The sequence below is a fragment of the Cibotium barometz genome, chromosome 57 (assembly GCF_041138505.1).
Source record: "Cibotium barometz isolate CiBa-2024 chromosome 57, ASM4113850v1, whole genome shotgun sequence".
NCBI classification, from domain to species: domain Eukaryota; kingdom Viridiplantae; phylum Streptophyta; class Polypodiopsida; order Cyatheales; family Cibotiaceae; genus Cibotium; species Cibotium barometz.
Window position 1 is genome coordinate 21,860,148 of NC_141102.1, and position 26,025 is coordinate 21,886,172.

General features: G+C 47.6%; 1 protein-coding gene across 2 annotated transcripts in view; it reads left to right on the top strand.

The window, feature by feature from the left end:
- The first annotated feature begins 261 nt into the window (after nt 1–261).
- Nucleotides 262–26,025, top strand: part of LOC147606551 (uncharacterized) — an 84,318-nt gene continuing 58,554 nt past the window's right edge. For both annotated transcript variants that reach the window (XM_086792295.1, XM_086792296.1), the window contains exon 1: nt 262–1,315. In XM_086792295.1, the coding sequence (XP_086648421.1) occupies nt 448–1,315 (868 nt within the window). In that variant the 5' untranslated portion in view covers nt 262–447. The remainder of the gene's footprint in view (nt 1,316–26,025) is intronic.

The window sequence follows — 26,025 nt, forward strand, 5'->3', positions numbered from 1 at the left end:
TAGTAGCTCAGTTTGCAGAGGATGAGTGTTATCCTGGAGGTCCTTGCTTTGATCCTCACTGACTACGGTGGATGCGGATACTTGTACAAATTGTCGACGATGGTGTGTACGCAAGCCGAGTGTAAATATTCATTTCTTGTTAATCAAGCCCTCCTTAAAAAATAAAAAAAAAACTTCGCTGGGCGGCAAGTCCGTGTGTAACCGACCGTGGCAGGACGGCTCGCGCACGGTGACTTTGACATCCCGGACAAGAGCGGAGGTAATATGAAAGCGCCTAATGACCCTGCTTCGTCCCTTCTTCCCCCTTGGCGTCTGCGTCTTCGAATCGCTCCGATTCAGCACCACTGAGCAGTCACTACCCCCCTTCATCGCCTCCTGCGCATTAGGGTTTCACCGACCTCTTACGCATCAGGGTTTTTCATGGGAGAAGATTGAAGCAGAGGGGCTATGGCTTCTGGACGCAAGAATCGGGGCTCTCGTCATCGCTCCCACAAGCACAAACAGCAAAAGGCCGACGACTCTGGCGACTCCGACACAGAGCAGAATCTGAGGCATGGGCCAATGCCAGAGCCTAACCCTAACCCTAATTCTTCATCTCCATGGACTATGGAACCTTTGCCCCCGAACGTCGAAGGTCCTTCTGTGCTGAAGCAGCTGGACATGGAGAATGTAGACCGAAAGGGACATCAAGAAGCGCAGAAGGGATCGCATACTGTGGCCTTGAAACGCAGGAAGGAAACCTTGACTGTGGTGGGAGATGCCGCCCCTGCGATGGATCGTTGGGATGGAGGGGGCGCGGACCAAACCCCCAGCCTAGCTCTGCTTGATATTGCCACGAGCAATCTTATCACGCAAGGAGATGGATTGGACAGGAGGGACGCCAAAGGTGAGAACGATGGAAAGAACAGCAAGGGGAAAGGCTGGGCAATACCTGCTGTCGGCAACAGCAAGGGCATAGAGCATGTGGATGCAATCCCTCACGAGAACAACATACATGTCACTAGCAAGGTCAACATCAGCAGAGAGTTTGAGACAGACAGATCCAATGATGGCAACCCATCAGAGTTTGCAAAGGTTCAGATTATATGGTCCACTGCATCTGAAACCACTAAAGCCAGGGCCTCTAAGAGTTCCTCGAAGGACAAAGAATTTGAGTTAGATGACCCATCATCTCAGGTGAATACAATTGTGATGGAGCCGGAAAGGAAGCGTGTTCGGAAAAGTGATTTGTTGCAGAAGCCTAAGAAATCTGAAGACATCGCAAAGTCCATCATATTTGATTCTCAGGAGGAGCTTCATAGTGCCCTTGAAAAAGGTAAAGTTAGTAAAAGTTTAACATTTGTGATTGGATTCAGCTTTCATTTTCGTCGTAATATTTATCAGAGGAGCTTATTGACCAGTAGTATAAAAAAGAAAGAAAAGGAAAAATGAAGCTGGTTGGTCTGTTATGGCCAACTCCACGACCAGCATTTTTGGGGAACTATTTCTCCTTTGTTGTCTGTTCACATAGTCAGGCCCCTGATTGGGCAGCTCGAAAACAGGCCAGAGCTGCCAATAACTGGTCGCCCTCACAGCTGCCAACTCGCTCTACTAAACGCTAGCCCTACTGTTGTCCAGTAGTCATGACCTTTCCTGTTCTTTGTCTTCATTTGCTGAGGTAGTATTCAGCGAATACCACATCCCGACCGAGTATTATCTTGCTCGTCATAGGCTGATACAAACAATACCCCAGTGGCACCCTAGTTAATGAAATGACTTATTTATTAGGTTCTACCATAGAGAAAATATATCCCACGAATATGTATTTCATGGCCTTGTCTTGAAGCTTGTGTTAGTGTTGCGACGGCACAAGACGCTAAACCACCAAACACACTCATATGATTCACTATTGGCTTCCTTCCATTCCAAGTCTCATACGGTGTCATGGTGTTCAAATATTTGGTGGGGTATCTGTTCAAAACATAAGTTGCACGCATGATTGCCTCCATCCAAAATTTACGAGGCAGGCTCTTGCCATTAACCATACAACGCGCCATCTCCATAAGAGACCTGTTCTTGTGTTCGGCCACACCGCTTTGTTGAGGTGTGTGTGGTACATTACATTGGTGTATAATACCCCTCTCTTTCAAGAATGCATTGAATCTATGTGACATCTACGCCCCCCTTCAATCTCTGCGAAGAGTAAGTAGCTTATGACCGCTGAAATTTTCAGCCATGGCCAAGAAAACTTTCAAGCATGCAAAAACCTATGATTTGTTCTTTGATGGATACACCCAAGTGTGGCGTGTAACATCATCAATGAAGGTAACAAAATATAGATAGCCCCCTATAGATGGGATCCGCATACGACCACATACATCACCGTGTGTTAGAATTGTGCATCTCAGTGTTATGAGGTTTACCCTATTAATTGGCTATCTTATCTATTTTTCTTCTATTTTAGGAAGTCTTGAGTAGTCGGCCAGCTCTTCTTGTAGTCGGCCAGCCTCCTTGCTTCACTATGAAAGGGGCCTCTCATATTCACTTGTAATCATCCAATCCCTTGCACATTGTTCAACACTTCTGCTGGCTATTGCCATTGTAAAGCTGTTTGCTATTATAAAAGGTGATCTTGTCCACAAGCTCTCCCTACTCTCTCTCTTATTCAGTTTATGCTTCCGCTTGTGCATTCTCCAACATGGTATCATTCGCTTAGGTTTAGGCTGCTCCATATTTCTGCAATCTGCTCGCCGTTTTCGTCATCTGTGCCTTGCGTTTGCTTCCATTGCTCCTCTTGGCTGCAGATCAGCATCAACAGTTAGTGCATTTTCTATGTACCTTGTTGCATTTTCTGGTCTAGCCATCTTGCTGTTAGCCAGCCCTCAACACTGCATTTTTGTTCTACAGAAGCAAGTTGAGGAGTTGTGGCTCTGTGTTTTTTGCTTCGGCATTAGTTGTTGGTAATGTGGTGTTGCTATTACATCTTCTTCTTCCTCCACGAGTCCCTGCCGTTCCGGTAGGAGGTTCCCGTTGGTTCTAGGACTGTTTTGCTGCTGTCCAGTCTCTTTCTCTCTCAGATTTGAGAGGGGGCTGATTGGTTGTGGAGCCTTGCTTCATTGGAAAGCACTCGTGAGGAGTTTTGGAGCGTTGAGATTTGTGTACTTTGTTGCTGTGGATATGGCTCCCCCCTATACGAACAAGGATGACAAGTTGAACGGACCCAACTATGCCCATTGGAAGTTGCAAATGCGGATCTGGTTCATACACAAGGGTTTGTGGGAGATTGTTTAGGGCAGTGAGAAGAAGTCCAAGCATCCTGAGAATTCTAGGACGTGGACTCAGGATCAAGAGGATGAATTCCTTGCGGAATTACAAGAGTGGGAGAATCGCGAGATTCGTTGATGAGGGTCCTTACTTTGTAAGGGCAACTTTACGGTTTGTTATTTCTTGCAGGCAATTCCAAGTAGTTATTCCTCATGAAGGCCAAGGTTATCCATGACCACTTACTGGCAATGGGTACTGCTTTGTGCTCTGCTTAGCTGGTTGCACTTACACTCACCAAGCTTTCCCCGGAGTATGATGTGGTTTCTCGAACTTTGAGGTGCCAGGTCACCACCAATGATCTGAAGGTTGTGGCCATGTTTAAATGTTTTAATATGCATTGATGGTATCAACAAGTGTGTCAAAGGTCCTAGTCTCCCGGGCACCCGCGAGTTACATTAGCTCCCTACTCTTGGAGGAAGAGTCTGTAACTCGCAGCGGCGGTGCCCGGGGGGACTAGGGCCTTTGACACACTTGTTGATACCATCAATGCATATTAAAACACTTAAACATGGCCACAACCTTAACACATATCCATCATCACTTTGCATAAAACATAAAAGCTGGACAAAACATCCACAAATGCTGAAAATGGAGCTTGCACGTGTGACACCGCATAGAGGCCGGAATGGGCCGAACCCCCCCCCCCCCCCCCCCTTGGAGTATTTTATTACCCAAGGAGAATAATATCATGTACAAGCTTTGAGGGCCTTACTCTCCCCACGGGAGATGCCGGATTATCCCTATACAAATGCCATAGCACAGCCCGACACAAGGCTACTAAGCCGGAACATAGGCTGTAGAAATGCCGAGCCATCAATGTAATCCATATACCTCCGTGTGGGTACTGATTCTTCCCCAAAAACCACGGGTCTTCATGCAATAGAGCTAGTACAGCAAGTACAACTCTCCATTCAGCCGGTACAGCAGGTACAATGGCTGGTACAGCAAGTAGTGGTTGGTACAGCCGGTACAGTGGCTGGTACAGCAGGTACAGCAAGTACAGAAGCTGGTACAGCAAGTACAGTGGCTGGTACAGCAGGTACAGTGGCTGGTACAGCCGGTATGGTGGGCGGTACAGCAGGTACAGCAAGTACAGAAGCTGGTACAGCAAGTACAATGGCTGGTACAGCAGGTACAGTGGCTGGTACAGCAGGTACAGCAAGTACAAATGCTGGTACAACACATACAATGGCTAGAAATCATAATAAATGATTGAATACCCTTGCCTTCAGTACTTCTTCGCGATGGAAGCCTCCAAAACAGTCCCCAACAGCCGGTATTCTTCATGGGCAGCCTTCAAGAGAGAGAGAAAGAGAGTAGCCATCATTAGGGAAGCCTTCAACGGTGGTAGAGGCTAGTGTGCAGCAAGAGAGCCTCCATTAATGAAGAAAGAGGGCTCCAATTTATAGATTTGGGCCTCCCATGAGCTAAAATGGCAAGAGAAGGCTCTACAATGACGAGTGGAGAGCCACACAATAGCTGAAGTGACAAGTGTGAGGCCACTTGTCTCATTTTGATCCATTTTCTAACAAGTGTCAGGCCACTTGTCTCACTTTGGTCCACTTTCTTGCCACATGTCCCAATCTAAGAGATGGGTCCTTCCATAATCTTTACCTCTAAAAATATCCCAACTGGTAGACATTCTGTCATAGGCACTTTGCCAACTCTTGGTATCTGCTCAATTCCACATGTAATGACGCGAACAGAATTTCCATCGGAGTCGGGCCAAAAATAGCAACTCTCCTAAATTTTAGGAGTGTGGTCCTTTGTATTCCAGGATAATCCCCCATTCCCAAAGCTTGTACTTTCCAAATATTTAAACATCCTGGAGTCCACCAGACCTCTTTCAGACTGGGAAATGTCCAGGCTGGTGACAGAGTCCGTCCTAGTCTCACAGGGTAAGATGAAGGTGTCTCTCAACAGTTCTTTCCATAGTTTAGAAGAAAGGTTGGAGTCGCTGCTTCTCTTGTGGAAAGAGATGACATCTCTCCAAGGATTGTTTGTCCAAGAAGAAGGACAAGACCAAGGGCAAGCCTTCATCTTACACATGACAGTGAATCAGATTTCTCTAGTAACACATCTAGGGCTCCTAGGGCGCTTCCGGCTCGGTAGGACCAAGATGGTGTACTTCTCTAGTATACATGCAATTCTCCCCATGTGCTTCTAGCCAGAGGAGGCTTGTGGGCGGAAGAGGGGGTTGATTGCAGCTCGACTCACTAGAGTATGAGAATTGTGATTCGGAGTTCCAAGCATTAGACATCTGGCAGGACATGGTTATCTTTAGTGTAGCAGAAATTATGAACTGGATCTGTTCCGAGTTCATTGTTCGAGGCTTTTGGGACGTGATGTGTTTTCCATCCACTGTTGGGGATTATGGGTGCTGTGTGTCCAGCAGCTCATCATCTATTCTTGGAGTTCACTGCACACTTGTGTGGGAATTCGTAGCCAAGCAAAGTTCCTTGCTGTTTGTGGTGGCATTTTGTTTGGAGGAGACAAGTTGGCAGGTGCTCTCTCCGAGGTGATTCTAGTATTCGCGGTGCTGGAGGGTTTGTGGTTGCATCTTCATCAACTTATCTTCTTCAAACTCTTGCACACTATGAGCTGCAGTGGGGGTGTTAGAATTGTGCATCTCAGTGTTATGAGGTCTATCCTATTAATTGGGTATTTTATCTATTTTCCTCCTATTTTAGGAAGTCTTGAGAGTCGGCCAGCTCTTCTTGTAGTTGGCCAGCCTCCTTGCTTCACTATAAAAGGGGCCTCTCATATTCACTCGTAATCATCCAATGCCTTGCACATCGTTCAACACTTCTACTGGCTATTGCCATTGTAAAGCTGTTTGCTATTATAAAAGGTGATCTTGTCCACAAGCTCTCTCTACTCTCTCTCTCTTGTTCAGTTTATGCTTCTGCCTATGCATTCTCCAACACCGTGGACAAGCTGCAATTTGCGGGAAGCTTCCATCGATCCATCCTTGGGAAATGAGACGCGTTGCATTTTGCCAAGTACGTATCCTTCACCCACATGTCTAACAGGCACTTTAAGTGATGGCAAGTCATGCACCATGTCATGCCTTTTGAGACAAAGTAAACTGTTGAAGTTCGGATGACCAAACCGAGCATGGCACAACTATGTGTCGGTCATAACTGCAGTGTCAATTGTCAAAGCATCTGCTGATGCACTCCTCTCATAGACATCCAACTAATATAAGCCATGGCATAATGTACCAATAATGACAATGAAATTCTCTTCGCAACGATCATGCACTGTGCATCTGTCATTTGATCCTCGTGAGTCGTGATGTAAGCATCAATTGAATCACCTTGTGCCATGTGCTCCGACTAGAACTATTTTCTGAGATAAGCCGCATGGGCCTCATTGCGCACCTGATACAATGAAGCAAGTACATCCCATGGCTGTTTGGCTGAACGACACGACCTTATCTGTGGGATGATGTGCCACTTGCATGACTGCAAATGTGTGTGCTGCAGATTGTGTTCATGCTGAAGATGCCCCCTTGCAGATTAGTTTGAGTTTTCTGAAGCTCAAAGCTTTTGCAAGTAAACTTCAATGGGAACTTTGAGCGGAGTCCTTCACCTGCTCCGATACCAATGTTGGGTTGAGGGGGATTAAGCTCACACGCGACACACACACAGATTGAGACGCACGAGAGCAAGAGAGCTGGAAGAGTTCTTTTGGATAAGCAAATGTGAGAAGTAATAGTATAATGCTCTAGGGTACTCAAGTACCATCGCCCAAGAGGGTGGTCACACAAGGAAAACACCCTTCCCTGCAAGAAGGTAAAAAGTTCCCATGTACAAGAGTCCGTTCACATGAGGATGACCATGAGGTATGCACAACACATGTAACAATAGCTTCATGGCGAAAAAGACAAAAGAACATTGGAGGACTTTAAGGATTGTTTACAATGGAGACCCTGACAATGAGAGAGAGGATGTCTCTTCCATTGAAAGCCAAGTCTTCACACATCAGTGAAGAGCTTGCTGATAATAAGTTGGTGGAAGTGATAGACTCTCATGTTCTTATATTAACATATGAATGTGCTGGTGGGAAGTTTGTATCATATGTTAGGGAAGTCCCATGATAACGGTATGCAATATTCATTCGTCTTTATGTTTTATATGGTATTTTATCACATGTTTTATTTGTTGTTTTGTATAATATAACAAACATGCGCCACCTTGTTTAGGTCAAAAAGAGCTTGATAAACAAAGCCAATACTTCAAGAACAAATCTAGCCAAGAGCATGTATGGAAATTGGGTGGATGGGGAAGGCTACAAGCACAAGATAACGCTGAATGATGGTGTGTCTCTATTGTGGAAGCTGACTATCCACACCCATTGTTTTATTGGTGTGGTAGTCCTCTTGAAAGAGGTCTTCACATACTGCTGTAGCTGACTGTTACTGCTTACCACAAAAGCGAGTGGGGGACGACTCACTTTGATGCCCAAGATCGCCACTTACATCATGTTGGGTTTTGAGAAACCCTAATGTTCAGCAGAAATACACAGAAAAGAACAAGAACACATAGTAGAGAGCTTGGAAGTGTGATATACTAGAATGAAGTGATAAGATGTGTACAACGACAAATACCCTAAGTACAAACCTGAAGTGTAAAAGTATAGGTGTCCGGACACACCAAATGTCCAAGGGAAAAAACCCCTATAATGTGTAGAGGGAAAAAGTGCCCGTGGTAAGCCCCCGTTCACACGGTCACTACTGAAAGAATGTGAATGAATAAAAGAGAGCAACTCTTATATACTTGTGCATGAAGCAGTCGGCTGTAGAAAACAGGCCGACATGACCTCCACGACAGCAGTAAGGAAAATGCAAAATTTTAACACCCCCTCTGCATCTTGAGGTGTGCAAAAAAGTCAGAAGAAAACTGATGACAAAGGTGCGACCATGGACACCTCAGCATGGCCAGTATTGAGTACACCTCGGAAAATGCACATGTCAGCTTGTTGTCTTCAGAAAACATAATGCCACTATAAAGAGCAAAAGAAAATCTCCTTGGCTCTAAACTCAAAGTGGAACTGTGAACACATCACATCCAATAACCTCGAACAAATGAACATGGAACACATCGTGTCCATAGTCTCTGCTGACCAATAGTTCTGGAACTCATCCGAACCATGAAGGAAACTTGGTTGATCCTGGAACTCATCTGGACCATCAAGTGAACTTGCCTGTCTTTATACTTGGAACTCCGACACACGGGTCCCATGCTCCATATTTAATATACGAGAGCTTTTGAAAGCCCCCTCTCCCGCCCACAAGCTATTTCTGGAAGACAGCACGCGGGGGGATGCTCTTAGGATCAGAGCAGGACAGCAGTCATGTTCTCTCCAGTCTGTAAGGCCTTGAGAGAGCTAGGGTTATCACTAGTGTCATGTGCATCACAGATGCCATGGACATTCTCTGGGCTTGATCCAGAAGAGGTAAACAGATAAAGACCATGAACCAGTAGAAGATAGGTAGAACCAGAATGTAGGAGCTTCAGGTGTAGCATCTGAGGTGGTGTCACGTGCATCCCGCACTTGGATGCCACGTAGACATTTCTGTACAGAAGGTGCAGGACCTGGGATGGTGAACTGGTCCCATGTGAGCCCAATCCGGGACGAGTCAGCCAGGGATCCATCTCAGTTGTCCGAGGTCAGGTGTGCATCGTCCTGCACATGAGTCCAAGGTCAGGTGTGCATTGTCCTGCACATGAAGCAGTGCCAGTCCGCGCTGTGAGTCTCCCTCTGGAATGATGTCAGATGTGCTGTGTATCTGGTTTGCAACTGGATGCCAGGCCTCTGTAGGCATGTAGGTTGCATGTAGAGATGGGGCCAGCCCATAGGGCTACCCCAGTGCAAGGATTTGCATTTTGCATTCTTAGTCTGGGCATGGGGGAGGTGTAGAACCACCCCCAAGGGGCCAGGAGGGCCCAAGATTTGCCCACCAGCCAAGGCATGGGCTGGAGGGGCTGTCGGCCAACTGTACTACTGCTGGACAGGTAGCCGACCAGGTCTAGTACCCTACCCACCTAGTCGGCCAGGTGTAGGGAGCTGTCCCACACCTCTGCGCAGCATGCCCAGCAGCCAGGGTGCTGCCCAGAAGCATGCGCAGGCTGGACAGCATAGTATAGAGTGTGAAAACACTTTATTGAATATATCTCAGTCGTGGAGCTCCCTGAAGCCAGCCGACTAGAGACAAGAGGTGGTATAAATACCCCAGCCCATAATCCATGAATCCATCTCATAATTCACCAAGTGCTCCAAGCAAACAAGGGCCAGGACAGCCAAGAACTTGCTAAAGCAAAGGGGTGAAGGACTGAAGGTCAAGGGCAGGTTTTCCAGCCAAGAAAAGGTCAAGTACTCTGTATTTGTTTTCAGATTTACATCATTCTAATAAAGCAAATACACCATCCGTGGTGGGGGCCCTACAGAGGGTAATTGGGACCCAATACTGTGTCCATCTCCATCTCCCCCTTCTCTCTCTATTTTCTGCACATCGTCTTTCAGTTTGTGCGTTAATTCCGTCGCGAAAAGAGTGCTGTTTTCTGAGTTTTGAAGTACCGATCTTTCTCCGAAGCTTCCGCATATTACAGTGGTATCAGAGCTCACTTCAAGGACAAAGATTCAGCAAAGAAAACCAGAAAATTTTTTCGCTCGTGTGGTTGGTTTTTAGACGCCGGTGGACTACCCCTTTCGGAGTGACTCCTGTCCCTCGAAGGACGGTTGGTTTTTAGCCTCCGGAAGCCTCCGGAAGTCTCCCACACAGATAGTGGATGGTCAGATTGCGTTCCGGAAAGGAACTGCATTTTCCCGCTATGGCGAGCTTTGGCGACGAGAGAGAACCAGAATCATGGGACCAGAGTGCACCAGGCAGCCCAGCGAGGGCACCCGGCTTGAGTGTACAAGACATGTTCCAGCAGATGATGCGAGCAATCGCAGACCAGACAACCAAGTTGGATGAGCAGAAGGCGCGGATTTTGGCTCTGGAGGAGCGTTCTCGCTCTTCAGCGTCGCGTTTTCCATCTCCTCCTCCCTCCCCTTCCGTATCCCAGATACCAGATCCTCGTCACAGGGACCCTCTTGCGGGGTCACAGCCGCAGCCAAGCTCCTTGCTTGAGATGCAGATGCGTGCATTGGAGATTCGACAACGAGAAGACGACGCCATGCGACGAGTGGAACACGAGCGTTACCTCCGAGCTTTGGACGCCAGATTGACACCGGCGGCGCCCTCGAATCATTTTCCCGAGAAAATGAATTTCAGTAAGTATAATGGTAAACTCGATTCCACTACTCTTTATTCATGGTTACATCAATTTGAAGCTTACTTTGCCGCAGTTAGGAAAACAGATATTGACAAAGTGATCTTAGCTAGTTGGTACTTGGAAGGTGAGGCCATTCCTTGGTGGACTCAGTGGGCTCATGCCCACACCAGATCAGGTATGGCAGCTTATGGGTGGGACGAGTTCGTCCGTGACCTTAAGCAGCGGTTTTTACCGCCCCACTACCTTGAGCGACTCGAAGACGAGTTCAGGGGTGCGCGTCAGAACGCGCAACCAGTCCTTCAGTTTGCCAATAAAATTTCGACCTTGTGTCTACAATTAGGCTTATCTGATTCGGACAAGAAAGGGCAGTTTTTGTATGGCCTGGACACGCAAATCCAATGGGAGGTGCGTATGTTTAGGCCAGCCACCTTTGAGGACGCACTCTCGCTTGCGCAGAGTGCAGAAATGAAACACAATGGTGGCAAGCCCAAGACTTCCCAGCCGGCTTCTCCTAAGGCTAACGCCTCGGGGGGCAAAAGCCAGAACCAGACGGGGTCTTCCCCAGGACAGAGCCCGGGAGCCTCTGGCTCCAAGAACTCGAACAATGCGTCTAAGCTTACTCCAGACCAAAAAGCGGAGGCAGGCAAGACAGGTGGCAAGTTGAGTGCTGAGGAGCTTGCTCAGTACAGGAAGGAGGGTAGATGTTACTTTTGTCACACAAAAGGACATACTTCTCGGGATTGTCCGAAGAAGCCTCCAAAGGCCGCCGCCGCCTCCACAGCTTCCGTGGTGGTGAGCACAGCTCCCACACAGACCCCAGTGGCTACCCCTAGTTCTTCAACCCCCGGTGCTTCAGTTGGAGCAATTATTAGCCGGGAGCTCGAAGATAAGCAGAAGGGCGCCCATGACCAGGAGTATGAGCGCAACGAATTGCTCAAGTCCTTTGGCTACATAGGTGGCCAGAGAGTCGTCGTCTTGTTTGACAGCGGCAGCACGGAGGATGTGATCACGGAAGAGGCCGCTAGGCGTGCCCGTTGAAAGAGTGCACAGAGCGGAAGCAGAGTGGCACTAGAATGTGCTGAACAGAGAGTGCAAGAGAGAAAGAGATATGGAGCAAACTATGCTGAATATACTGAACCAAAACAGTCCCAAGCAAGAGACAGTGATAGTCTCATAAGTGAGGGAGCAAATAACTACAAGACTCTATGAAAAATGAGAGGCCAGCACCCACTATTTATAGTGGGGAAGAGCTGGCCGACTGGAGCATGAAAACAGGCCGACTGGAGCTGTTGGACATGGCTCCCTAGAAAAATGCCAGAAAGGCTGGGAAAAATCCCAGAAAAATACTAAAAAAAGGGGTGGCCAGCCCACAAACAAGGGCCATGCAAAAGGGGACCAAATGGGCACCATACAGAGCAGAAACTGGGGATGAAAGTGCTAACACCCCCTCTCAGCACCAGATGCTGAACAAACTCCGAGAATCCGAAGATGAGGAGCCAAGGAAGCCTGAGAAACCGGCTTGGTGAACAAATCTGCAGCATTCTCCGCGGAAGGACAATACTCCAAACGCAAATCTCCAGCAAGAACCCGTTCACGAACATAGTGATACTGAATCTCAATGTGTTTCGTACGAGCATGAAACACAGGGTTCTTGGCGATGGCGATGCAACTCTGATTGTCACACCAAAGAAGAGTAGATCCGGTAGGAGGACAGCCAAGCTCCTCCAATAATCTCCGCAACCATATCGCCTCACATGCAGCATAGCAAACTGCACGGTACTCCGCCTCGGTAGAGGAAAGCGCCACAGTAGGCTGCTTTTTACTGCTCCAAGAAATGGCTCCAGACCCAAGTGAAAAAACACAACCAGTGGTCGAACGCCGTGTATCTGGATCTCCAGCCCAGTCTGAGTCAGACCATCCAACAAGAGTGCGTCCTTGGCCATAAAAGATGCCAAAATCCAGAGTGCCACGTAAGTACCGAAGAACTCTGAGAGCACACCGCCAATGCTGCTGACGGGGTTTGGATGAGAAGGAACTCAATAAACTGACTGCGAAGCATATGTCCAATCGGGAGTAGGTCAACCATACCAAACAACCGACGAGAACCCGATACTGGCCCTGATCAGTCCCTGGAGAAGCATCAAGTGAAGAAAGCTTCTCACCAATATCCAAAGGAGAAGATACTGGTTTGCACCCAGTCATCTGAAATCTGTCGAGAATCTCCCGAGTGTACTTCTGCTGAGAGAAGAAAATGCCCTTCGAGGTCTGCCAAATCTCAAAGCCAAGAAAATAGTGCAAGAGGCCCAGATCCGTCATCTCAAACTCTGTCTCCAAAGCATCCATAACAGAACGGATCCGCACAGAATAAGAACCTGTAAAGATGAGGTCATCAACATAGACCACAATGATAACAATCAACCCCCTCTCAAGGAGGATATAAAGGTTCGAATCTGCATGAGAGCGGCGCAGGCCGAGCTTCTGAAAGAACTCATCAATCCGCTGGTACCAAGCCCGCGGAGCCTGCTTTAGACCATATAAAGCCTTCTTCAGCCGGTACACATGATCCTGTTTGCCCGGAACAACAAATCCTGGCGGCTGATCAACATAAACCTCCTGTGTAAGCTCTCCATTCAAGAAAGCCGACTTGACGTCCATCTGGAAAACGGGCCATCTATGATGTCCTGCAAGTGCAAGAACGGTGCGAATGGTAGTCATTCGGGCCGTTGGAGCGAAAGTCTCATCGAAGTCGACACCGGGGCGCTGAGCATAACCCTTGGCAACCAACCTCGCTTTGTGCTTGTCCAAGCTGCCATCAGCTCGGAACTTTGATTTGAAAATCCAACGCACACCAATCACCTTACGCTGCAGAGGCCGAGGCACCAAAATCCAAGTGCCATTCCGTTCGATAGCATCCAGCTCTGTCTGCATAGCATGACGCCAAGACTCATGTGAAAGAGCCTCGTCTACAGAAGTGGGATCAGAAGGACCATTAATAATTGTAGACATAAGAGCATAATTAACAAACATGTTGCCCTCATGAATTTGTTTCCCTGTAACTCTGGAAGAACGCCGAAGAGAACCAGGCGGAGGAGCAGAAGGAAGCTCACGTAACCCAGAGTCACGAACTGTCTGATAATACCAACCAGGTACAGATCTGCTCGAACTCGCCGGAGGAGGAGCAGGGTCATCATCATCTGACTGAGAATCCTCAGCTGGAGGTGTGACAGTAACAGCGGGAGCAGGAGGATGAGTAGGAGGAGGAGAAGGAGGTGCAGGAAGAAGAAGCTCACCAAGCTCACCACCCCCCTCTGAAGATGTAGGAGTCTCGTCGAACACCACATCACGGCTCACAATAACTTTACCGGCTTGAGGATCATAAAGACGATATGCCTTGGACACAGTGCTGTATCCGAGAAAAGTCATGCGCTGAGACTTCGAGTCCAACTTGGAGCGGTGCTCCTTAGGCACATGAACATACGCAGTACATCCAAATATCCGGAAATGAACAACAGAGGGCTTCTCACCATGGAAAGCCTCATATGGAGTTTTGTCGGGAAGAGCAGCAGTAGGAGACCTATTCTGAATGTAGACAGCAGTGGAAGCCGCCTCAGCCCAAAAACGTCGAGGTAATGAAGAATGCTCAAGCATAGCACGGGCCATCTCCATAATGGTCCTATTCTTCCTCTCGGCAACTCCATTCTGAGATGGAGTATATGCTGTAGTAAGCTGTCTCCGAATGCCATGTGTCTTGCAATATTGCTTAAACTCCTGGGATGTAAACTCACCCCCTCCATCGGTCCTGAGAGCCTTGACCGAGTGACCGGTCTCTTTTTCCACCTCGGCTTTCCAATCACAGAAGTGATGAAAAGTCTCATCCTTGGTCTTCAGAAAGAAAACCCAAGTATATCTGGTAAAATCATCCACCATCACGAGCATGTACAACGCCTTACTCAAAGACGCGGTACTCATAGGACCACATAAGTCTGCATGAATGAGAGCAAGTGATGTCGAAGATCTGTGTGTCGCCTCCTTCGGAAAGGCGGCTCGGTGCTGCTTCCCCTGTAAACAAGAGGAACAAGGAGAAGACGGAGCCTTGATGGTTGGTAATCCATCAACCAACCCATCCTTCGAAGCTCGCTGTAGAAGCTGATAGCTCAAATGGCCAAACCGAGCATGCCAAAGAGCAGAAGAAGCACCAGAAGAAAGCAGAGCGGTCAGTTTGTAGAGACCACTATCTTGGACTCCCTGAGCCAAGATGCTACCAGTCGCTTTATCACGAATGGTAATCTCATAACGAGAAAAGATCACCTCCGCACCCTGAGCTGTAAGAGCACTCACTGACAAAAGGTTAAAAGCCAAATCTGGAATATACAGAACGTCAGAGAAGTACCTCTTGTCCTCTTCAGAACGGAAGATGGGGATAGTGCCATGACCATGCACTGGCACAGAAGAAGAATCACCCAGAGTGATCTCGCCTGATCTGGCAGTGAAGTCCTCGAACCAGTCTCGATGGGGTGTCATATGAGCAGTAGCACCGCTATCAACAATCCAAGACCGTGACTGAGAAGTCACAAGAGCAAGTATACGCCGAGTACCTGCTAAGAGAAGTATTCCATCATCCTTCTTGGGTTGAGACACCGCCGTTGAGGAAGAGTTCTTTGCTGCTTCATCACGCTTCTTCTTGTGACATTGGGGTGACTTATGACCCTTCTTGCCACAATAGTGACATTCAATGTCTTTATTCTTTGAAGATTTGTTGTCTTTATCCTTATCGGAATCCTTGGAGTTCTTGTCAGAACCCCCTTTACCTTTCTTTTGTTGAGACTTCCCTTTATCTCGTGCTGCCAAAGCTCCATCAGGGCCACCGGAGGTGCCAGTCCGCTCCTCAAAGCGAGACTCTATCTGCATAATGGAGGGGAGAACATCCTCCCAAGTAACTGGAACAGGACGAGGAGAAGAAACCAGAGACTGAAAGTATGCATCAAACCTCTCTGGAAGTTTGGAGAGCAGCCGAATAGCCATATCCTCTGTGGAGATGTCCTTGCCACAAACAGCAAGCTCGTCCCGGAGATCTTTCATCTTCGAGATGAAAGCAGATAAAGATGGAAACGCAGAAACTGATAAGTTCATAAGTTGCTTTTCCAATGCCAAAATCCGACCCGGAGACTTAATCTCATAGAGATCTGCAAAAGCCTTCCAAACTTCATGTGCAGCATCAGCTGTACGCACATGAGAGAGAACAGCATCCTGACAGTTCAACATCAGAAAGGAAAAAACACGTCGATCATTCGACTGCCAAATATCAATATGTGCCTGAGTCACACCACCGGAAGCAAGGGTGGGAGGGGTGGCATTGGCTGGTGTAACAAGCCAATCCCAGAGATCCACGCCACGCAAGGCCGATTTCACCTTCACCTTCCATAGGGTGTAGTTGGAACCATCCAACTTGGCAGACTCTGCAAACATATGAAGAGAAGTGGGAGCAGCCATCACAAGAGCTTGGGCTCAATCTCAAGAAATGCACAATCTCTGAAAAAGGTGTCCTCCACAGGTACCAAGTGTGCCACCAAAGCCTGCAACACCACAAGCCCCCTCTGCAAAGGGAAAGAACCACTGGAGAGGAAAACGCAGCAATGAAGAAGTGCTGTCCTGTAGAAAACAGGCCGCCTGCAGTCCAATCTCCAAGTGGGCAATGAAACGCTGATCTCCAAGAGCCAGACGGCTGAATCGGTGAAGCCAATCTGAAGAGGAACCGACCAGCAGAGTGCTGTCCAGAAAACGCAGCAGCAAAAAGCTATGGATCTGGAAGAAAACGCAGAGGAGAAGTGCTGAAAACAGGGCTGAATCTGGGGCAGCAGAAAGGTTGCTAAACCTAGAGCGATGATACCATGAAAGAGTGCACAGAGCGGAAGCAGAGTGGCACTAGAATGTGCTGAACAGAGAGTGCAAGAGAGAAAGAGATATGGAGCAAACTATGCTGAATATACTGAACCAAAACAGTCCCAAGCAAGAGACAGTGATAGTCTCATAAGTGAGGGAGCAAATAACTACAAGACTCTATGAAAAATGAGAGGCCAGCACCCACTATTTATAGTGGGGAAGAGCTGGCCGACTGGAGCATGAAAACAGGCCGACTGGAGCTGTTGGACATGGCTCCCTAGAAAAATGCCAGAAAGGCTGGGAAAAATCCCAGAAAAATACTAAAAAAAGGGGTGGCCAGCCCACAAACAAGGGCCATGCAAAAGGGGACCAAATGGGCACCATACAGAGCAGAAACTGGGGATGAAAGTGCTAACACCCGTCTCGAGCTGACTCCGGTGGACAAACAAGTTGAGGGTTTTAGCACAGGTATGACAACGAGCGTCAAGTATGAAGCTCTAGGTGCTAAGTTAGTCATTTAGGGCATAGAGTTTGTGCGTGACTTTATGGTTGCCCCTCTTGTAGGAGCAGACATAATTTTGGGTATCCAGTGGTTTCACAAGTTTCTTCCTGATGTCAAGTGGGACAAGCACACGTTCCAAATCGATCGGAATGTGTCAAACACCCCGGTGACCATTAAGTGTGAGCCAGGTATTCCAAACTTTCCGCTCATAAGCCACTTGCAGGCTAAGCGAGCAGTTAGGAAAGGCGCACAGTGTGCGATGATTTACATCCAGACAGCCCAGACGGTGGCCAGTGCTTCCGAGAAGTACTCGGTTCTTCATGAAAAGTTCTAGAAGATTTTTCTTCGGGACAGTCTCCCTCCCCCCAGCTTCCCCCGTCCAGACCGGAGGATCACAAGATTGACCTCCTCCCAGGCTCGGAACCCCCGAGCAAGTTTCCGTATCGCCTTTCTAAGGCAATGGAATCGGAGTTGGACCGCCAACTCCAAGAATTGTTGCAAGCTGGCTTCATCCGCCCCAGCGTGTCGCCATTTGCAGCACCGATCTTATTTGTCAAGAAGAAAGATGGGTCTTCTCGGTTGTGTGTCGATTATCGTGCACTCAACAAGCTGACTATCAAGAGCAGATTCCCGATGCCTCGAATTGACTATATTCTCGAGAGGCTGAATGGAGCTAAGGTGTTCTCTAAATTGGATTTAAAGAGTGGGTACCACCAGGTTCGGATTGTTGAGGGGGACATCCCCAAGACAGCTTTCCGTACAGAACGGGCCCACCATGAATTTGTGGTTATGCCATTTGGATTGACGAACGCCCCAGCTACATTTAACCGCATGATGATGCGTAGATGTGGAGAAAGTCCTTAAGTTGCTGGAAAGCAATGAGCTCTATATCAATGAAAAGAAGTCAGAAATTTATCTGTTCCAGGTACATTACTTGGGATATATAATCAGTGCCGAAGGCATTCGACTTGATCCTGCTAAAGTGGCCGAGATTGTTAACTGGGAAGTACCTCAGACTGCTTATGACATTAGATCATTTGTGGGTATATGCCAGGCATATTCCACCCACATTGACAAGTTTTCTGATCTCTCGGCAGACCTCACCGATCTGCTAAAGGGAGTGAAAACAAGGAGGCAAAAGATTCGAATGACTCCACGAGCGTTGGAGGCATTCCAGAACCTCAAGGTGGCTTTGTCAGAAGCGCCTTGTTTAGCCCTTGCCTCGTGGGACGAACCATTTCAGGTGATCACCGATGCGAGTAACATCGCAATTGGAGGTGTATTGCAACAGAATGGTCATCCGGTAGCTTACATGTCTCGTAAGTTACTGCCCGCCGAAAAGAACTACTCAGTCTATGATCGTGAACTCCTAGCAGTTATACAGGCCTTGAAACATTGGAAACATTTCTTGTATGGCCGTGACTTCGAGGTTCGCACTGACCATCAGGCATTGCGCTGGATTTAGACGATGCCAAGTGCACAGTGGAGTGATCGACAACACCGCTGGAGTCAGATATTCCAGCAGTTCGGTGGTATGATTGAGTACCTTCCAGGAAAGGCCAATCCAGTGGCCGATGCTTTGAGCAGGAAGGGACAAGTATCTGCGATTCAGACCACTAGACTTGACCTTGTTGGTACAGGACTAGAAGACATGAAGCACACGTACGCGGATTCCGAGGAATTCGGTACGCAGTGGGACCAGGCATTGGATGCCACAGGACCATGCCATTTTCTGATACGCGATGGTTGGCTTTTCTACAAAGGCCGACTGTGTGTCATGAAGTCATTCCGGGCAGCTCTTCTCCATGATGCCCATGACGCCATTACAGGTGGTCATAGGGGCATGAATTCGACTCTGGAGAAATTAGAACGGCAATACTTTTGGCCAAAGATGAGGCGTGATGTGTTTACATATATACAACGCTGTGACATTTGTCAAAAGGTGAAAGCTCCTCGTGGAAAGAAGATAGGGTTGTTACAGCCTTTGCCAATTCGTGAGGGTCCTTTCCAAGACATTTCAATGGACTTTGTCACAAATCTGCCTCCCAGTCCGAGTAAGCGTAATACACAGTGTTTAACTATTGTTGACAGGTTCAGCAACTTTGTTATGCTTATTCCTTGTAGGGCCAATGTGACCGCCGAGGATGTTGCCCAGCTATTCATTCGGCATTGGTACCCGATTGGTGGGATTCCTAGGACCATAGTGTCAGACCGAGATGCCAAGTTTACCAGTCATTTTTGGAGGGCATTGTTTGATAATTTTGGTACTAAGTTGAATTTTTCCAGTGCATTCCACCCACAGACAGATGGCCAGACAGAGATATACAACCAGTTGGCCTTTGATGTGTTGAAGTGTTATGTCCACGATCAGCAAGGTAAGTGGGAATCGTTCCTGCCTTTGGTTCAAGCTGTTTTGAATGACTCGTTTTCTTCAGCTATTGGCAGGACTCCATATGAGGCAGCGTTTGGAAGGCCTTTCCAGTCGTTGTTAACCAGAACTTCGTCTTCAGTACTGGAGGCGAACAGAGTGACGGAGTCTTACCAGGAAATCCTAGAGTCCGTTAAAGACAGATTGGCTAAAGCGCAAGAGGCCTACACTCGACAGGCCAATAAAGACCGAAGGGACATGAAGTTTTCGGAAGGAGATTGGGTGTATCTTCGGATTATGAAGCAAAGATTGAAGCAGGTGGGCAAGCGATGCCCAAAGTTGTCTTTTAGGAGCTTCGGACCATTTCCCATCCGGAAAAAGATTAATGAGGTGTCTATGCAGTTAAAGCTACCTCCGAGTTGGACTATGCACGATGTATTTCATGTCAGTTGGTTAAAGCCATATGCAGGTCCACCCCCTTCAGAGGTCAAAGACGAAGGGGAACCAGACATTATAGATGAAGCAGAAGTAATGGTTCCAGAACAGATCCTTCTGCACCATTACAAGCATGGCTCAGGCCGAAGACTACGACAGTTTCTCACGAAGTTTCAGGACCGGGGAACTCATGAAGCGGTATGGCTCGACAAAGAATTTTTCGAAGACTATCCGGCATTATTGACGGATTATTTGGAGGCTATGCAGCTTCCGTCAAGTTAAGCAGAAGGGGATGTCACGTGCATCCCGCACTTGAATGCCACGTAGACATTTCTGTACAGAAGGTGCAGGACCTGGGATGGTGAACTTGCCCACCAGCCAAGGCATGGGCTGGAGGGGCTGTCGGCCAACTGTACTACTACTGGACAGGTAGCCGACCAGGTCTAGTACCCTACCCACCTAGTCGGCCAGGTGTAGGGAGCTGTCCCACACCTCTGCGCAGCATGCCCAGCAGCCAGGGTGCTGCCCAGAAGCATGCGCAGGCTGGACAGCATAGTATAGAGTGTGAAAACACTTTATTGAATATATCTCAGTCGTGGAGCTCCCTGAAGCCAGCCGACTGGAGACAAGAGGTGGTATAAATACCCTAGCCCATAATCCATGAATCCATCTCATAATTCACCAAGTGCTCCAAGCAAACAAGGGCCAGGACAGCCAAGAACTTGCTAAAGCAAAGGGGTGAAGGACTGAAGGTCAAGGGCAGGTTTTCCAGCCAAGAAAAGGTCAAGTACTCTGTATTTGTTTTCAGATTTACATCATTCTAATAAAGCAAATACACCATCCGTGGTGGGGGCCCTACAGAGGGTAATTGGGACCCAATACTGTGTCCATCTCCATCTCCCCCTTCTCTCTCTATTTTCTGCACATCGTCTTTCAGTTTGTGCGTTAATTCCGTCGCGAAAAGAGTGCTGTTTTCTGAGTTTTGAAGTACCGATCCTTCTCCGAAGCTTCCGCATATTACAGGTGGACATGGAGCAGGACTTGGAGCAAAGCATGGATCAGATGGCTGTCGGCTGCAGGACAGTGGATGCTGGCTGCCAGAAGAGCTGTTGGCTGACGTCAGCAGAGGGTAAGCAGCAGGCGCATCAAGGACAAGGACCAGCAGTAGTCGGGCAGCGCTGAAAGGCTTGTATGGACATGGAACTGGCCGACCAGCAGTCGGCCAGCATAAAGTGTCCAAAGACCCATATAAATAGGGCCACATGCTCAAGGTTTGATTCATTCAATCCCACTAGGGGTTTGGATCCTTAGAGGTCCCATAGGGGACAGATTTTAGGGTTAACCACCTTTTTATGAAGGCAGCCCATGGCTGCAGATATGTACCCTTTTTGTACAATTGTATATACTGAATTTTCCAGCACTTCTCACTCTCTCTCTCTACTTTCTCTCTACCTGCGTTTTTACATCAGATGGTGCGTTTTTGCATTAGAAGGTTTCCAAGAGTGTTTAGGGCTGAAAGAAGACTACCCAGAGCTTCCGCATGTTACATTGGTATCAGAGCATCAGGCTCAGCCAAACTAAACACTGATTCAGTCCCAGATGATGGTGTACAAGTCCAAGGTAGAGGAAAGTACACGGATTCGAAGCCCAAGGCGGGAACACAGATCGGGAAGAACTCCCAGGAGGTTTGTTGGCGGTGTTCCACAGTGCCAGATGGGGATGGCAGTTCCGTGAGCCAGATAGGTTCTCAGGTAACGGTCCCAAGGGAGGTTGATCCTCCAAGGGTGATGTGAGAGTGCCAGACTCAGTTCCAGGAAAGAAGACCGAGACGGTGTTCAGAGTCAGGGCAGGAATGGATTGTGGACAAGAGGAAGACCAGATGCATAGATCTTCATCAGAGACAGAGTGGTTTGGAGAACAGGCCGGGTTTTCAGAGAAAAAGGTTTGCCAGGGATGGATGATGACATAGGGACTTCGGGATAGGATTGGGATGATGACAGTCATCCAAGAGCAGGTTGGATTCCCGTCATCAAGTTTAGCAGAGGGGGATGTCATGTGCATCACAGATGCCATGGACATTCTCTGGGCTAGATCCAGAAGAGGTAAACAGATAAAGACCATGAACCAGTAGAAGATAGGTAGAACCAGAATGTAGGAGCTTCAGGTGTAGCATCTGAGGTGGACATGGAGCAGGACTTGGAGCAAAGCATGGATCAGATGGCTGTCGGCTGCAGGACAGTGGATGCTGGCTGCCAGAAGAGCTGTTGGCTGACGTCAGCAGAGGGTAGGCAGCGGGCGCATCAAGGACAAGGACCAGTAGTAGTCGGGCAGCGCTGAAAGGCTTGAATGGACATGGAACTGGCCGACCAGCAGTCGGCCAGCATAAAGTGTCCAAAGACCCATATAAATAGGGCCATAGTTTGATTCATTCAATCCCACTAGGGGTTTGGATCCTTAGAGGTCCCATAGGGGACAGATTTTAGGGTTAACCACCTTTTTATGAAGGTAGCCCATGGCTGCAGATATGTACCCTTTTTGTACCATAGTATATACTGAATTTCCAGCACACTTCACTCTCTCTCTCTCTACTCTCTCTCTACCTGCGTTTTTGCATCAGATGGTGCGTTTTTGCATCAGAAGGTTTCCAAGAGTGTTTAGGGCTGAAAGAAGCTTCCGCATGTTACAACTAGACGAGTCAGTGTCAGTGTCATGTGACTTGTCTTTGCCCTTCTTTGAAGACTTGCCCTTGTCCTTGGCTTTGCCTTTGTCCTTTGACTGACAATCCTTTGACAGGTGGCCTTTCTTCCCACACTTGTAACACCGATTCTGAACTTTCTTTTGCACCGTCGCGAGTGCCTCCAAACAGAAGCAACACAATCCAATGTTTGCACGGCGGGGGAGACCTTGGTGAGATGGCTCGTACAAGTGCAGAGTGAGCTTTTGAGTCTTGATTCTCCAAAGCTGAAAGTTTTGCGAGAAAGGCATCCTCCTGGTCCTGAGTCCACTTCCTGGAGCTGGTAGGGCGTTCGGGCTTTCGTTCGTGGCCCTGAACAATCTCCCAGAGTCCCTTGTGTGTGAACCAGACCTTCATCTGTAGCTTCCAGTGATCATAGTTTGAACCACTGAGCTTGTCCTCCTTGTTCGTGCAGGGGAGACCCATGTCTACCTCAAAGAAGCTATGTCTCAAACAACCTGTGTAGCTAAGCAATCCACGTGCTCTCTCAAGCACCTTTCCACAGGATCCAACTAGGGACTAGTAGCCCCCTCTGAAGATGTAGGCTGGACAGCAGCAAAAGAAACCCAAAAAACACACCACCGGGAACCTCCTACCGGAAGAGGGAGGGGATCTTGGAGGGAGAAGAGCTGATGTGCCACTTGTCTGATGCACTTACTGAATTTGCAGCTAGAATTCCTCCACTTGCCTCTATAGAAGAAAATGCAGCCTGGGGGCTGGCCGACAGTAGTTGGAGGGCTTGTAGAGCAAAAAACGCAGCTAAGAGAGAAAAAACGCAGCCACTGGTTGAAGGATCTACAGCTTGGAGAATCTAGGGAAGGAGAAAACGGAGAGAAGCAGATTGTGCAACAGCCAGGGCCTAGGCGTATGATACCATGAAAGAATGTGCACAAGCGGAAGCAAATAAACATGAGAGAGAGAAAGATTGCAAGCAAGAACAAGAGCTTTATTAGCTTGTGGTTACAGAGTACAAGAGCCAGCAAATAGGGCAATGAAAGATGATTGAATGAATAAAAGAGAGCAACTCTTATATACTTGTGCATGAAGCGGTCGGCTGTAGAAAACAGGCCGACAGGACCTCCACGACACCATTAAGGAAGATGCAATATTTTAACAACTACCACATACGTATAATCCTACAAATCCCTCGGGTAGTGAGTGTGAACATGTACAGGGTAGCATATCACTCTCCAAATGGGAGTAAGCCTAAAAGCTTCAAACTTTTCTCTTGGTGCGAGCATGGAAAGCTGGATTCCTTGCCACAGCCATAGCACTTTGACCGTCAGTGAGAATGGGAGTGGGGGTGTCTATTGACACCCATGAAAATCTACCATCAATCTCCTCAACCATACACACTCAACTGTAGTAGTGAAAGCTGACCCGTACTCAGTGTGACATTCAGAAGCTCTAGGAGTCTTCTTTATGTTGGGAATCAGAGCCGTATTATGTGAGTGTCCTGACATTTGTACCACTGTTTGTGTGACCATTTGTATGTGTGTTATGTGCATGGGAACAAGGGCTTATAGCCACCTATCCATAACATAAGTGATGTTGTGTGTGAAAAGATAAGGCTGCTTGCCTATAAAAGAAATGTACTATGAAGTGATTGAATCATCTAAATCTAATCTTCAGTACCTAGGCAACTTTGTCTCTCACTCTTGAGCTTGGTCGCATCACTCTCTCTCTCTCTCTCTCTCTCTCTCTCTCAACATACACACCATGCATTTGTTTGATCCACCATAGCTGCTAAACCCTAGAAAGCCAAGATGGTATCACAGCATTGGCTTTCGGTTTACATTAAAAAAGAAGAAGGGTTTTTGCCTCTGCCACGTGCACTACCGTGCCATGGCTAATCTTCGGCATGAATTGGCTTAATCCTTGATTAGTGTAGCAATAGGATAAGCATCGTCATTAACATCAGTAGCAGAACCATCATCTTCATCAGCATTACCATCAGCATCATTAGAAGAACGATCATCATCAGCATGGTCATCAACATGATGATCATCATCAGGAGTATCAAATCATAGTCGGCAGCATATGGACTTCTCCTAGCATCAGTCGGCCAGCTTCAGCAAGTCATTATAACCAGTCGGCTAGTATCAGATGGCCATCAGTACCAGTCGGCCAGCACTGAGGAGAATCCAGCATCTATTGCCACCATTTTATGTTAGTTTTCGCATTTTGGGACCATTTAGCAGGTTGACAGCTTTACACCTGGCCGACTGCTGTCCCAACAACATATATAAACACAACTCATAATTCAGCAGGGGATAGTTCATTAGTTCATCATTCCATCATCTAGCCTCTAGTAGAATATATGTAGAAGGGGCCCAGGTCAACCCCTATGGGGCTGACCACAGGCCTACACCATGTACAAGCAGTAAGCAACCTTTTTGTACCATAGTAATACAAGAAAACCTGAACACTAATCTCTCTCTTCTTCTCTCTCCTCTCTGTCTTAATCATAAGTTAATTAGCATCAATGTTCTTGAGTATGCTTAGGGCTGTGGATCAGTACAAGAAGGCCTCCGCACATGCAACATTGACCAATTTTGGCCACCTCATCTTGTGAAGGTGAGTGTCATGTGCATACACATGGACATGCCTAATCCAAGGCTAATTCTGATAGGCAGTAGATAAACATCTAGATTAGGGCTCTAGCATGGTTCAAGTGTGCAGAGAAGACAGCCAAGAGGGCTTAGATCCAATCGGCCAGATTTATGAAGGTTTAGAGGTCGGCAGCATATATACACATATGGGATTTGTCTTCTGGCTGACTGCCGATCGTCACGCTTCTTGGGCATATTTTGGGCCTATAAAACGCTAGACCATCTCCCACTTTGGGGCTTGGTTAAATGTGTCAAGTGTGTCAAGGCACACATAGCTAGTAAGAGTAAGTTAATCATTATACTTCAATTTGCATCTTGCAATTTTGTGTACTATATAATATACTGAAAATACAGTTCTTCTCTCTCTCTCTCTCGTCTCTGTTTATGTTGATCGCTCTTGCATCAAGAGTTCCTGTGCAGTCCTTAGGGCTGAAAGTGTTGGGAATCAGAGCCATATGTGTGAGTTGTGTACCAATGCTTGTGTGACCATTTGTATGTGTGTGTTATGTGCATGGGAACAAGGGCTTATAGCCACCATCCATGACATAAGTGATGATGTGTGAAAAGATAAGGTTGATTGCCTATAAAAGCAATGTATTATGAAGTGATTGAAACCATCTAAATCTAATCTTCATTAGTTGTGAAACTCATGTCTCTCTCTTGAGCTTGATTGCATTACTCTCTCTCTCTCTCTCTCTAAACACACACACCATGGATCTGTTTGATCCACACCCTAGCTTGCTAACCCTAGAAAGCCAAGATGGTAGGAGTGTGATGAGGAACTTTCACTAGGCAAGAACAACTTTCACTAGGCAAGAACACACATGCTCCAGCTTTGGTAAGAACTTGGCTTGATTTAGTTGCAAGCTCAGAGGCTCATGTAACTTGGTTCAAAGACTGATAAGCTT